Source organism: Salvelinus alpinus, chromosome 16 (assembly GCF_045679555.1).
Source record: "Salvelinus alpinus chromosome 16, SLU_Salpinus.1, whole genome shotgun sequence".
NCBI classification, from domain to species: Eukaryota; Metazoa; Chordata; class Actinopteri; order Salmoniformes; family Salmonidae; genus Salvelinus; species Salvelinus alpinus.
This window is the reverse complement of record NC_092101.1, coordinates 30194660-30209303: the sequence shown is the minus strand read 5'-3', so window position 1 is coordinate 30209303 and position 14644 is coordinate 30194660. Positions and strand designations below refer to the sequence as shown.

At 45.3% G+C, this 14644-nt stretch overlaps 1 protein-coding gene across 3 annotated transcripts in view; it reads left to right on the top strand.

Annotated features, from left to right (window-relative positions):
• The window catches only part of LOC139541337 (discoidin domain-containing receptor 2-like), a 57868-nt gene that overhangs the window by 39929 nt on the left and 3295 nt on the right, over positions 1–14644 (top strand). The window contains exons 4-16 of one of the 3 annotated variants that reach the window (XM_071345888.1): positions 5046–5277; positions 5496–5643; positions 5779–5881; positions 6911–7094; positions 7490–7730; positions 7862–7933; positions 8119–8231; positions 8458–8677; positions 8855–9093; positions 10123–10250; positions 10457–10654; positions 10768–11002; positions 14490–14639. In XM_071345888.1, the coding sequence (XP_071201989.1) occupies positions 5046–5277; positions 5496–5643; positions 5779–5881; positions 6911–7094; positions 7490–7730; positions 7862–7933; positions 8119–8231; positions 8458–8677; positions 8855–9093; positions 10123–10250; positions 10457–10654; positions 10768–11002; positions 14490–14639 (2263 nt within the window). Of the gene's footprint in view, positions 1–5045; positions 5278–5495; positions 5644–5778; positions 5882–6910; positions 7095–7489; positions 7731–7861; positions 7934–8094; positions 8232–8457; positions 8678–8854; positions 9094–10122; positions 10251–10456; positions 10655–10767; positions 11003–14489; positions 14640–14644 lie in introns of all 3 variants that reach the window. The other 2 variants (XM_071345889.1, XM_071345887.1) reach the window with 2 other exon arrangements.

The window sequence follows — 14644 nt, the reverse complement described above, 5'->3', positions numbered from 1 at the left end:
CAGGGAGGCGAGTTTTCCTCCATTTCCGCTCGGCTGCCATTTCCGCTCGGCTGCCCGGAGCCCATACCACGTGAAGCATTGGCTACACTCGAGAAATGGTTCAACTCTGAGACTATCGATCCCTACAGAATAAGAGCAAATCTTAGATACTAATTACTAGTCTGCAGCTAGAAATTATGTCAACCTGGGATGCGAAGACTCACAACTGCCGAAACATCTATACCTATGAGAACATTTCTGAATGGTACTCTGAAGTATCCATTCTAACCACGAAAGACTTCAGGGAAGCAGAGAGAGACGCTCGGACGAACTCTCCGACAGAAAGACGGACAATTCCAACAGAGATCACGACGACACACTGAGCGTAAATATATATTGATTGCAATTATTCCCGAATGAGTGAGCGTTCATGTGCAGAGGATTAGCATTTCAATTAATATAATTATCAACTGTGTAGTGACTAATTTTTGGCTTTCCCGCCCTTCTCAGTCTACACCCACTTCCGTTTGTCCACCAAGCCGTCATGCTTAGCCCACTAGGGAACCTCCCCTATCCTGGCTTAGAAAGACCACAAAAAATTCTGACATTTTCATCCCCAACTACAAGATTTTCAGACAAGATAGAACGGCCAAAGGGGGCGGTGTTGCAATCTATTGCAAAGATTGCCTGCAGAGTTCTGTTTTACTATCCAGGTCTGTTCCCAAACAATTTGAACTTCTACTTTTAAAAATCCACCTCTCTAAAAACAAGTCTCTCACCGTTGCCACCTGCTATAGACCACCCTCTGCCCCCAGCTGTGCTCTGGACACTATATGTGAACTGATTGCCCCCCATCTATCTTCAGAGCTCGTGCTGCTAGGCGACCTAAATTTTAACATGCTTAACACCCCAGCCACCCTACAATCTAAGCTTGATGCCCTCAATCTCACACAAATTATCAATGAACCTACCAGGTACCACCCCAATTCCGTAAACACGGGTACCCTCATAGATATCATCCTAACAAACTTGCCCTCCAAATACACCTCTGCTGTTTTCAACCAAGATCTCAGCGATCACTGCCTCATTGCCTGCATCCGTAATGGGTCAGCGGTCAAACGACCTCCACTCATCACTGTCAAACGCTCCCTGAAACACTTCAGCGAGCAGGCCTTTCTAATCGACCTGGCCGAGATATCCTGGAAGGATATTGATCTCATCCCGTCAGTAGAGGATGCCTGGACATTTTTTTAAAATGCCTTCCTCACCATCTTGAATAAGCATGCCCCATTCAAGAAATTTAGAACCAGGAACAGATATAGCCCTTGGTTCTCTCCTGACCTGACTGCCCTTAACCAACAGAAAAACATCCTATGGCGTTCTGCATTAGCATCGAACAGCCCCCGTGATATGCAACTTTTCAGGGAAGCTAGAAACCAGTATACACAGGCAGTTAGAAAAGCCAAGGCTAGCTTTTTCAAGCAGAAATTTGCTTCCTGCAACACAAATTCAAAAAAGTTCTGGGACACTGTAAAGTCCATGGAGAATAAGAACACCTCCTCCCAGCTTCCAACTGCTCTGAAGATAGGAAACACTGTCACCACCGACAAATCCACTATAATTGAGAATTTCAATAAGCATTTTTCTACGGCTGGCCATGCTTTCCACCTGGCTACCCCTACCCCGGACAACAGCACTGCCCTCCCCTCTGCTACTCGCCCAAGCCTTCCCCATTTCTCTTTCTCCCAAATACAGTCAGCTGATGTTCTAAAAGAGCTGCAAAATCTGGACCCTTACAAATCAGCCGGGCTAGATAATCTGGACCCTTTCTTTCTAAAACTATCTGCTGAAATTGTTGCCACCCCTATTACTAGCCTTTTCAACCTCTCTTTCGTGTCGTCTGAGATTCCCAAAGATTGGAAAGCAGCTGCGGTTATCCCCCTCTTCAAAGGGGGGGACACTCTTGACCCTAACAGCTACAGACCTATATCCATCCTACCCTGCCTTTCTAAGGTCTTCGAAAGCCAAGTCAACAAACAGATTACCGACCATTTCGAATCACACCATACCTTCTCCGTTATGCAATCTGGTTTCAGAGCTGGTCATGGGTGCACCTCAGCCACGCTCAAGGTCATAAACGATATCTTAACCGCCATCGATAGGAAACAATACTGTGCAGCCGTATTCATTGACCTGGCCAAGGCTTTTGACTCTGTCAATCACCACATCCTCATCGGCAGACTCGACAGCCTTGGTTTCTCTAATGATTGCCTCGCCTGGTTCACCAACTACTTCTCTGATCGAGTTCAGTGTGTCAAATCGGAGGGTCTGTTGTCCGGGCCTCTGGCAGTCTCCATGGGGGTGCCACAGGGTTCAATTCTTGGACCGACTCTCTTCTCTGTATACATCAATGATGTCGCTCTTGCTGCTGGTGATTCTCTGATCCACCTCTACGCAGACGACACTATTCTGTATACTTCTGGCCCTTCTTTTGACACTGTGTTAACAACCCTCCAGGCGAGCTTCAATGCCATACAACTCTCCTTCCGTGGCCTCCAATTGCTCTTAAATACAAGTAAAACTAAATGCATGCTCTTCAACCGATCGCTGCCTGCACCTGCCCGCCTGTCCAACATCACTACTCTGGACGGCTCTGACTTAGAATATGTGGACAACTACAAATACCTAGGTGTCTGGTTAGACTGTAAACTCTCCTTCCAGACTCACATCAAACATCTCCAATCCAAAGTTAAATCTAGAATTGGCTTCCTATTCCGCAACAAAGCATCCTTCACTCATGCTGCCAAACATACCCTTGTAAAACTGACCATCCTACCAATCCTCGACTTCGGTGATGTCATTTACAAAATAGCCTCCAAAACCCTACTCAATAAATTGGATGCAGTCTATCACAGTGCCATCCGTTTTGTCACCAAAGCCCCATATACTACCCACCACTGCGACCTGTACACTCTCGTTGGCTGGCCCTCGCTTCATACTCGTCGCCAAACCCACTGGTTCCAGGTCATCTACAAGACCCTGCTAGGTAAAGTCCCCCCTTATCTCAGCTCGCTGGTCACCATAGCAACACCTACCTGTAGCACGCGCTCCAGCAGGTTTATCTCTCTGGTCACCCCCAAAACCAATTCTTCCTTTGGCCGCCTCTCCTTCCAGTTCTCTGCTGCCAATGACTGGAACGAACTACAAAAATCTCTGAAACTGGAAACACTTATCTCCCTCACTAGCTTTAAGCACCAGCTGTCAGAGCAGCTCATAGATTACTGCACCTGTACATAGCCCATCTATAATTTAGCCCAAACAACTACCTCTTTACCTACTGTATTTATTTATTTATTTTGCTCCTTTGCACCCCATTATTTCTGTCTCTACTTTGCGCTTTCTTCCACTGCAAACCAACCATTCCAGTGTTTTTATTTTTTATTTTACTTGCTACTTGCTGTGTTGTATTTTACTTGCTACTTGCTGTGTTGTATTTACTTCGCCACCATGGCCTTTTTATATTTTTATTTATTTATACATATATTTGTTTGCCTTCACCTCCCTTATCTCACCTCATTTGCTCACATTGTATATAGACTTATTTTTTTTTCACTGTATCATTGACTATATGTTTGTTTTACTCCATGTGTAACTATGTGTTGTTGTATGTGTCGAACTGCTTTGCTTTATCTTGGCCAGGTCGCAATTGTAAATGAGAACGTGTTCTCAATTTGCCTACCTGGTTAAATAAAGGTTAAATAAAATAAATAAATAAAATTTCCTTGTAACCATATCTACTGTGTTGTTTGTTTATGCATTTCTGTGATTATTTAGTTAGTTAGTAAATAAATGATTAAGACAATTGGTGTATGGATGATTCATAGTAAAGACTGGGTTTGTGCAGATAACCAACCATTTACGATGTTTGGAATGAGACTAACGTGAGGTAAAGAATAATTCATTAATTAGAAGACTAATTGATCAGATATTAAAATATCTGAAGAGTTATATTAGGAAAAACTTTGTAATCTGAAGATTTTCCTTGGTACCCCAACTTCGTAGTTAATTACATTTACATGATTAGTTTAATCACGTAATAATAATTACAGAGAATTGATTTGATAAAATAACAGTCTTCACTTTAATGATGCCAAAGACACGACAATGGGTATAGGGGAAATTAGAGTATCATGTAGTAGCCTAAACCTATTGATGTTACATTTATCTGGGTGAATAGAATATGAATTACAGTCATCCATTATGCTGTAATAGAAATAAAGCCATGCTCATAACAACAATAATCATCCTCCCTCATCTTAAGTTGCACCGGCCGCCAGTGACACACACAAACACACACACATGCATCCATAAATACCTCTCAATTTCGATTGTGGACTGGACACATGCAGGCTCCCCCACAACTACACACACAAACACTCATGCACATTCATATACACTCGCATACAGTTTTCAAGATTGTGTGTGTTTTCAGTTAACTTTGTATCAGTTTCTGCTCTCTGTGTGTAAAAAAACACATGGTTAAGCCTGGAAAGAGCGAGAGAAAAAAAAAGAAACAGAGAGAGTGATTGTGTGTGCGTGTGCATGTGTGCTTGTTGGAGAATGGGTGGCCTGCTCTCATTTTTAGAATAATTATGTAATCTAGGTTCTGTTCTGGACAGCATAGTTTTATTCTGGCCTAGCCTCCGCTCTCCCCTGCCAGCTCAACCCTACATTAACACTTTCACATTAATTTACGACAAATGTGTTTGTTTAACAGACTGTATGAACTGACATCCACCCACCACACTCACTTTCCACTGACCTCTCTCTCCCTTTTCTCTTCCCTTTCCCTCCATCTCTCTCTCTGTTCCCTCCTCCCTTTCTCTATCTGTGTTCACCGCCTCCCTTTCTCTCTACTCTCCTTTTTACTCCTGTTCTCTCCCTCTCCTGCCCTCTTTCCACCCCTTTCCACCCCTTCCTCTCTCCCACCCCCTCCTCTCTCTCCCACCCTCTTCACCCCTTCCTCTCTGTCCCATCCTCTCCACCCCTTTATCTCCCACCCTCAGGTTAGACTTTGAGGAGGGTGATGGTGCGTGGTGTCCAGAGATAACGGTGGAACCAGACAGCCTGAAGGAGTTCCTCCAGATAGACCTGCGTTCCCTCCACTTCATCACCCTGGTGGGCACCCAGGGCCGCCACGCAGGGGGCATCGGCAACGAGTTCGCCCAGATGTACAAGATTAAATATAGCCGTGACGGCAGCCGCTGGATTTCCTGGAGGAACAGGCATGGCAAACAGGTAATCAGTCAGTCAGTCAGTTATTGTATATTGATTTACAAGATTAATGATTGACAAGGAGGACAGGAATATAAAAATGTTAATACATTGATAATGGTAATATTGGTGATTTGTGACGTCACTCTCGGTGGTTAAGGGGAACTGGAATGTGTGATTTATTTCTTATTAATTAGGCTAATTGGTTGATTGATTAATATCTGTGTGTGACATGGCTGTAGGTGATAGAGGGAAACAGGAATGCATATGACATTGTGCTGAAGGACCTGGAGCCTCCGATCATCGCCCGCTTCGTGAGGTTCATGCCCGTCTCAGACCACTCCATGAACGTCTGCATGAGGGTAGAGCTCTACGGCTGTGAGTGGCTTGGTAAGACAGATGGAGAGGAGAAAGGGATAGCAGGAGGAGCTCCCTACTCTGAGCCATAGGTAGACAGAGTTGGGCAAACTCACTGCCTAGGCTTTAGCTCAGTGGGCTAATGCAGTCTCTCTCTCTCTATTTCAGATGGTCTGGTGTCCTACAACGCCCCAGCAGGAGAACAGATGAGTCTGGAGGGCCAGCCTGTCCACCTCAATGACTCGGTGTATGATGGAGCCGTCATCTACAGGTGGGTGTGCATAACTCCTTTTCCTTCTCGTCCTCCCTCGTCATCTTGCTCCTCCTCTTTTCTCTTTTCCTTCATCCTTGTCCTTATTTTTTCCTCCTTCTCATTCCGCCTCTCAATATATCCCTCCTCTCTCGGTTCATCCAAACTCATTCTCTGTTCTTCCTCCTCCTCCTTTTGTCTTTCCTTCACCAACCTCTGAGCCTTGGTTCTACACTGGCCCTGTTGTTGCCTGGTTGCCATAGTTCTGGCAGGATGTAGACCGTGGCATGGGTCACTGTGGTTATGCCACACACACACACACACACAAGTCATTTTTCTCTGTGCAGTTATGCCATGGAGTGTTAGGAACACACACACACACAAACAATTACACCCACGGATGGCTTCTGATCCATGAACGCGTGGGAGAGTTTGATTAAGTGTCTTTGGAATTAAACCTGACGTCTTGGGAGCATAAATTACTATTTGGGTATCCTTCCTTTCTGTGTTAGTGTTTGAGTCACTGTGTGCTGAACAATATCCTCCATTACACTGCCATCAGTTTGTCTCTGCTATAGTAGTCAGGAAGTCTCTCTCCCTCGCTCTCTTTCTTTCTCCTCTCACTCTCTGAGTTTGAGTCTGTTAAAGTAGTCCAAGAAGAGAAAATGGCTGTTTTGACACCACAGCCAAGATGAGATATTGAGGGTGGTGGATAATATGATGCTACCACCTAGTGGAGGGAGGTTGAACAAACACATAGTGAAATAGTTTCTCTCCACCTTCCTCCTCACAAAATAAATATTTAGCATTGTAAATAAAATTTGTAATTAAACATGAAACTAGTCATTATTGTGTGCCAAGCAAGGTTGTCAAGTAGTTGTTTACATGTCGCCAGGTCTCCTTAAAAGGATAGTTCAGCCACAGACTCTCTTGTTCACCACAGAAACAAAGTTTTCTAGACATTTTTACTTTGTATTTTGACTACCTCAAAATACTCCAACACTGAGCTCTATCTTCATCTCCTCTCCCCTTTTCCTTCTCCATCCCCAGTATGACGGAGGGGCTAGGCCAGCTGACTGATGGAATGTGTGGATTAGATGACTTCAGCCACAGCCACGTCTACAATGTGTGGCCTGGTTACGATTACGTGGGATGGACCAATGAGAGCTTTCCCAATGGATACGTGGAGATCATGTTCGAGTTTGACCGCACTCGCAATTTCACCACCATGAAGGTGTGTGTGAAAGGATTGGGGGGAGGCAGACAACCTCTTTTTTTAATTTAACCTTTATTTATTTAACTAGGCAAGTCAGTTAAGAACAAATTCTTATTTACAATGGAATCAAACCAGGGTCTGTAGTGACGCCTCTAGCATTGAGATGCAGTGCCTTAGACCGCTGCGCCACTCGGGAGCCCCATTTCTTGCTACTCCAGCTGGCATTTCAAGTGTTCACCACCTCCCAAATAACAGGCATTGCATTTCTAAATCTTTCAGCTTCTTGACCCTATTTCCATCACCCTAAAATGTTTTTCCTGCAGGTTGACTGTAATAACCTGTTTCACTGTAACAACATATACCCCTCTTGCTCTCCCCTCTCTCTTTCTGTCTCTCTCTTTTTCTGTTTCTAGGTGCACTGTAACAACATGTTCATGAAGCATGTCAAGGCATTCCGCCAGGTGGTGTGTTACTTCCGTTCTGAGGCTGACTGGGAGGCCACGCCCCTTTCCTTTAGTCCAGTGGTGGATGACGTCAATCTCAGCGCCCGCTTCGTCACCATCTCTCTGGCCAATCATATGGCCAGCGCAATCAAGTGCCAGTTCTACTTCGCTGAAGCCTGGATGATGTTTAGCGAAATCACCTTCCAGTCAGGTAAACATGTGTACCGGTACACACACCTCAGATCACCTCCAACTCATGTATAGAGAACACCCCTTTCAATATGAATCTGTAAACTATTATCTGTTCTTTGTTGTGATTCATGTCTGTCTCTGCTCTTCCAGACACAGCCATGTACAACACTACCCTGGCTCCCCCCAAGACTGGCAGCAGCCCCCCCACTAGCACTCAACCAGGTCAGTGCCCACTCCACATGCATCACACAAACACAAGCTGTAACAGTTTTTACCTTTTTTAACACACACTCCCACCCGTGAGCAATGCATTTCGTGCAAAGAATTTCCTGCTTTAATTATGTAATCCAATCAAATTATGTCTTCCTCTATCCCCTCCCCAGGGGATGACCCCACCCACAAAATAGATGACAGCAACACCAGAATTCTGATTGTCTGCCTGGTGGCCATCATTCTTATCCTTGTCGCCATCATTGTCATCATCCTCTGGAGGCAGGTCTGGCAGAAGATGCTGGAGAAGGTGAGAGATGCCACCTGGTCACACATACATACAAATTAGTTTTGCCTGAGTTAAAAAGCATTTTGATGCTCCATATCTCTGAATTGTGAACGTTAGTTATTGTGACTGTTTGTTACTATCCGGAAATGTAAAATATTATTAAAAGTTGGGTAAATAAATCCTACCATGTGTTGATCAATCAAGGCTGGTCAGATGTGTCTCTTTACCCCAGCATCCTTTATTCTAGGCCTCGCGGCGGATGCTGGACGATGAACTAACTGCTAGTCTGTCACTACAGAGCGAGACGTTCGCCTACAGCCACAACAACCCGACATCATCGTCAGCACCCAGCGAGCAGGAGTCTAGCTCCACCTACGAGCGTATCTTCCCCCTGGGCCCTGACTACCAGGAACCCTCACGACTCATACGCATGCTACCTGAGTTCTCCCACACCTCCGAGGATGCCGGTGAGTAGACCAGACACACAAGGCAGAGTTTAAATGACCAGAAAAGACATGAGAGAGTTGAATTAAGGAGGTTGAAAAATTATCATGTCTGCTCATTCTGTAAGCATGAAGTCACCCCATTGTGTATGATGATGTCATATTGCTGAATCTACCTTCAACTCTTTTCTCTGGTATCAGCTTTGATCAGCACAGCAGTGACAGCCTCCAAGGCTCCCACTGCAACAGTTGCTCAGGACGGAGTCCCTCACTATGCCGAGGCAGACATCGTCAACCTGCAGGGCGTAACCGGGAGCAACACGTACGCGGTCCCTGCTTTAACCATGGACCTGCTGTCAGGGAAGGACGTGGCAGTGGAAGAGTTCCCCAGGAAACTGCTCACCTTCAAAGAGAAGCTGGGCGAGGGACAGTTTGGAGAGGTTTGTGTTCTCTGGACATTACATAGTAATCAATGCCATGTTTGATTTACATTATTTCAACTAATTTCTTATGCACTTCTGAGATTAACAATATTGATCAGGGTCATTAATTAGATTAATCTGGTGATTTAGGCTGAAGAAAAAGCTTGCACAACCTTTGTGGCTCTTTAGAACCATCGTTAGTGACCACTAGATGTCGTGTGTTGATCAGAGTCTCCAGGCTCTTCAGAACCATCGTTAGAACCATCATTAGTGACCACTAGATGTCGTGTGTTGATCAGAGTCTCCAGGCTCTTCAGAACCATCGTTAGAACCATCATTAGTGACCACTAGATGTTGTGTGTTGATCAGAGTCTCCAGGCTCTTCAGAACCATCGTTAGAACCATCGTTCGTGACCACTAGATGTCGTGTGCTGATCAGAGTCTCCAGGCTCTTCAGAACCATCGTTAGTGACCACTAGATGTTGTGTGTTGATCAGAGTCTCCAGGCTCTTCAGAACCATCGTTAGAACCATCGTTAGTGACCACTAGATGTCGTGTGTTGATCAGAGTCTCCAGGCTCTTCAGAACCATCGTTAGAACCATCGTTCGTGACCACTAGATGTCGTGTGCTGATCAGAGTCTCCAGGCTCTTCAGAACCATCGTTAGTGACCACTAGATGTTGTGTGTTGATCAGAGTCTCCAGGCTCTTCAGAACCATCATTAGAACCATCGTTAGTGACCACTAGATGTTGTGTGTTGATCAGAGTCTCCAGGCTCTTCAGAACCATCGTTAGAACCATCGTTAGTGACCACTAGATGTCGTGTGTTGATCAGAGTCTCCAGGCTCTTCAGAACCATCGTTAGAACCATCGTTCGTGACCACTAGATGTCGTGTGCTGATCAGAGTCTCCAGGCTCTTCAGAACCATCGTTAGTGACCACTAGATGTTGTGTGTTGATCAGAGTCTCCAGGCTCTTCAGAACCATCGTTAGTGACCACTAGATGTAGTGCATTGATCAGAGTCTTCATGTTCCGTCTCCCTACAGGTCCACTTGTGTGAGGCAGAGGGCATGAAGGAGTTTATAGATGAGGATTTCTCCTTCAACATCAGTGACAACCAGCCAGTACTGGTTGCTGTTAAGATGCTCAGAGCAGATGCTAACAAAAACGCCAGGTGAGGGGAAGCACACTCCTGATTAGAGAACACAGTGAATGTCTGCCTATGCTGCTCCCAAATGTATTGACCACGTAGACATGTTTTGAGTGATTCCGCCAGCACATGTTTTATGTGTGTGTTTTGGGATGAATTCCTATTTATCATTCAAAGCTCTCACAGTCTCCCTACTGACCTCTAACCGCTGACCTCTGTGTTATAATCAGGAATGACTTTCTGAAGGAGATTAAGATCATGTCACGTCTGAAGGACCCCAACATCATCCGTCTGCTGGCCGTGTGTATCTGCAGCGACCCCCTCTGCATGATCACAGAGTACATGGAGAACGGTGACCTCAACCAGTTCCTGTCCCGCCATGAACCTGAGGGACAGATAGCACTCATCAGCAACGTAACCACTGTCGGGTAGGGATAAGGGGATGGAGGCTGGGGCAGGGGTGTGTGTGTAATCCTGTATATCTCTTCACCTCTCCTGGTGCTGACTCTCTCTCTACATCTCTGCCTCTCCTCTGCTCCAGCTACAGTGACCTGCGCTACATGGCCACTCAGATTGCCTCAGGGATGAGGTACCTCTCCTCGCTTAACTTTGTCCACAGAGACCTGGCCACGAGGAACTGTCTGGTGGGGAAGAACTACACCATCAAGATTGCTGACTTTGGCATGAGCAGGAACCTGTACAGTGGAGACTACTACCGCATCCAGGGTCGGGCCGTGCTGCCCATACGATGGATGTCCTGGGAGAGCATACTGCTGGTGAGGACTGAGGGACGGAGGGAGAGAGGGAGGGAGAAGCTGGTGAGACGTGGTGGCCCCCTGGTGGTCTTATATGGAATAGATACCTTAGTTCACTTTTCTTTTTTTTTCTTTTTTTTACCTTTATTTAACTAGGAAAGTCAGTTAAGAACAAATTCTTATTTACAATGACGGCCTACCAAAAGGCAAAAAGATTCCTGCTGGGACGGGGGCTGGGATTAAACATTTAAAACATATATAGGACAAAACACACATCACGACAAGAGAGACAACACAATACTACATAAAAGAGACCTAATACAGGAACATAGCATGGCAGCAACACATGACAACACAGTATGGTAACAACACAACATGACAACAACATGGTAGCAACACAACATGGCAGCAGCACAACATGGTAGCAGCACAAAACATGGTACAAGCATTATTTGGCACAGACAACAGCACAAGGGCAAGAAGGTAGAGACAACAATACATCACGCAAAGCAGACACAACTGTCAGTAAGAGTGTCCATGATTGAGTCTTTGAATGAAGAGATTGAGATAAAACTGTCCAGTTTGAGTGTTTGTTGCAGCTCGTTCCAGTCGCTAGCTGCAGCGAACTGAAAAGAGGAGCGACCCAGGGATGCGACTGGCAGAACGGGTGTTGTATGTGAAGGATGAGGGCTGCAGTAAATATCTCAGGCCTCCCCCTATCTAAGAGGGTTTTATAAATAAGCATCGACCAGTGAGTCTACAGAGACGGGTATACAGAGATGACCAGTTTACAGAGGAGTATAGAGTGCAGTGACGTGTCCTATAAGTAGCATTGGTGGCAAATCTGATGGCCGAATTGTAAAGAACATCTAGCCTCACGAGAGCACCCTTACCTGCCGATTTATAAATTACATCTCCCTAATCTAGCATGGTTAGGATGGTCATCTGAATCAGGATTAGTTTGGGAGCTGGGGTGAAAGAGGAGCGAGTACGATAGAGGAAACTAAGTCTAGATGTAACTTTAGCCTGCATCTTTGATATGTGCTGAGAGAAGGACAGTGCACTGTCTAGCCATACTCCCAAGTACTTGTATGAAGTGACTACCTCAAGCTCTAAACCCTCAGAGGTAATAATCACACCAGTGGGGAGAGGAGCATTCTTCTTACCAAACCACATGACCTTTGTTTTGGAGGTGTTCAGAACAAGGTTAAGGGCAGAGAAAGTTTGTTGGACACTAAGAAAGCTTTGTTGTAGTGCGTTTAACACAAATTCCGGGGAGGGGTCAGCTGAGTATAAGACTGTATCATCTGCATATAAATGGATGAGAGAGCTCCCTACTGCTTGAGCTATGTTGTTGATGTAAATTGAGAAGAGCGTAGGGCCTAGGATCGAGCCTTGTGGTACTCCCTTGGTGACAGGCACTGGCTGAGACAGCAAATGTTCTGACTTTATACACTGCACTCTTTGAGAGAGGTAGTTAGCAAACCAGGCCAAAGACCCCTCGGAGACACCAATACTCCTTAGCCGGCCCATAAGAATGGAATGGTCTACCATATCAAAATCTTTGGCCAAGTCAATAAAAATAGCAGCACAACATTGCTTAGATTCAAGGGCAATGGTGACATCATTGAGGACCTTTAAGGTTGCAGTGACACATCCATCACCTGAGCAGAAACCAGATTGCATACCAGAGAGAATACTATAGACATCAAGAAAGCGAGTCAGTTGATTATTGACAAGTTTTTCCAACACTTGTGTAACTGACAGTTAACCTGTAAGTCTATATCGTTGTTTTGTGTTTGAATTGTGTAACTGACAGTTAGACTTACAGGTTATGTCGTTGTTTTGTGTTTGAATTGTTTACGTGTCCGCTGTGCGGGGAAATGATAAGAGAAGCGGAACTACGTAGCTAATACTGTTGTAACGGGGATCCTTATTGTAGCAACACACTTTTGGAGGGAAGGCAATCCCGCGCTGTGTTAGCTAAGTTTTCATGTCATCGGGTGTAGTTCATAAAGTTTGAAGCGTATATGTTAGGATGGCAACGTTATAATAATTAAGGATGAAGCGTGAATTCATGCCAGGAATAATAAGTGTGAAGTTTGATTTCCTCCCTTCTGTAATAAGCAGCCAATGAGGTATTTTTCCTTTATTCATGTGTTTAATCTAATACTGTTATAGCGCCGGCTAAACTGTTTATGTATGTAAGCACTTCAGAGTTATACCAAGCTAATAAGTCACTCGTAAGATAAGGTTGTAAGAGTGTGCTTAACTGTATTTTTCATTTACTTTATAGTTCTCACGGAAGGTGATAATTCTGACTAAATCTACAGAATAAAGCCGCCAGTTAAAATCAAGGAACGGTTGTGCTCGTGGTTACTGGAGGGAGCTACAACTTGATAAACAGGGCAAAATAGAAATAGGCCTATAACAGTTAGGATCAGCTTGGTCTCCCCACTTAAATAAAGGACGAAACGTGGCTGCCTTCCAAGCAATGGGAACCTCCCCAGAGAGGAGAGACAGGTTAAAAAGGTCAGAGATAGGCTTGGCGATGACAGGAGCAGCAACCTTAAAGAAGAAAGGGTCTAAACCATCTGACCCCGTTTTTTGGGGTCAAGTTTAAGGAGCTCCTTTAGCACCTCGGACTCAGTGACCGCCTGTGGGGAAAAGTTTTGTAGCGGGGCAGGGGGAAAAGAGGGAGCAGCATCGGGGCTAGTTGCATTAGAAGGGGTGGGAGATGAGGAAATGTTGGACCTGCAAGGAGGCATGGCTGAGTCAAATAGTAATCCTGACTTAATGTGGTCAGTGGTGATTAAAGAGCTCAGCCATGTGCTTATTGTCAGTAACAACCACATCATCAACTTTAAGGGACATGGGCAGCTGTGAGGAGGAGGGTTTATTCTCCAGGTCTTTAACCGTTTTCTAGAACTTCTTGGGGTTAGACCCACAGAGAGAGAACTGCTCCTTAAAGTAACTAACTTTGGCCTTCCGGATAGCCTGAGTGCACGTATTTCTCATTTGCTTGAACGATAGCCAGTCAGCCTGAGTATGCGTGTGCCGAGCCTTTCGCCAAATGCAATTCTTGAGGTGGAGTAACTCTGCAAGATCCCGGTCGAACCAGGGGCTGAACCTGTTTTTAATTCTCATTTTCTTTATGGGGGCCTCTTTGTTAATAATACCGCTGAAAATATCAAAAAAGAAGGTCCAAGCGTCTGTGACACAACTGTGGGAAGCATTGGAGTCAACATAGGCCAGCATCCCTGTAGAATGCTTTTGACACCTTGTAGAGTCCATGCTCTGACAAATTGAGGCTGTTCTGAGGGCAAGGGGGGGGGGGGGGGGCATGTTCCTAATGTTTGGTATACTCAGTGTATGTTTACTGTAATGGGCCTGTGAATGAGGGCTTTGGTTATCAGTTGAACTATCCCCTTTTTTAAGCCCCTACAAATCATCTAAACTCAATAACTTATGTAGCCTAATGTCTGTTGTTCTGCCTCTTCACTCCCAGGGTAAGTTCACCACAGCCAGTGACGTGTGGGCGTTTGGGGTGACGCTGTGGGAGACCCTGACCTTCTGTAAGGAGCAGCCTTACTCCCAGCTGACTGATGAACAGGTCATAGAGAACACTGGGGAGTTCTTCAGGGACCAGAAACAACAGGTGAG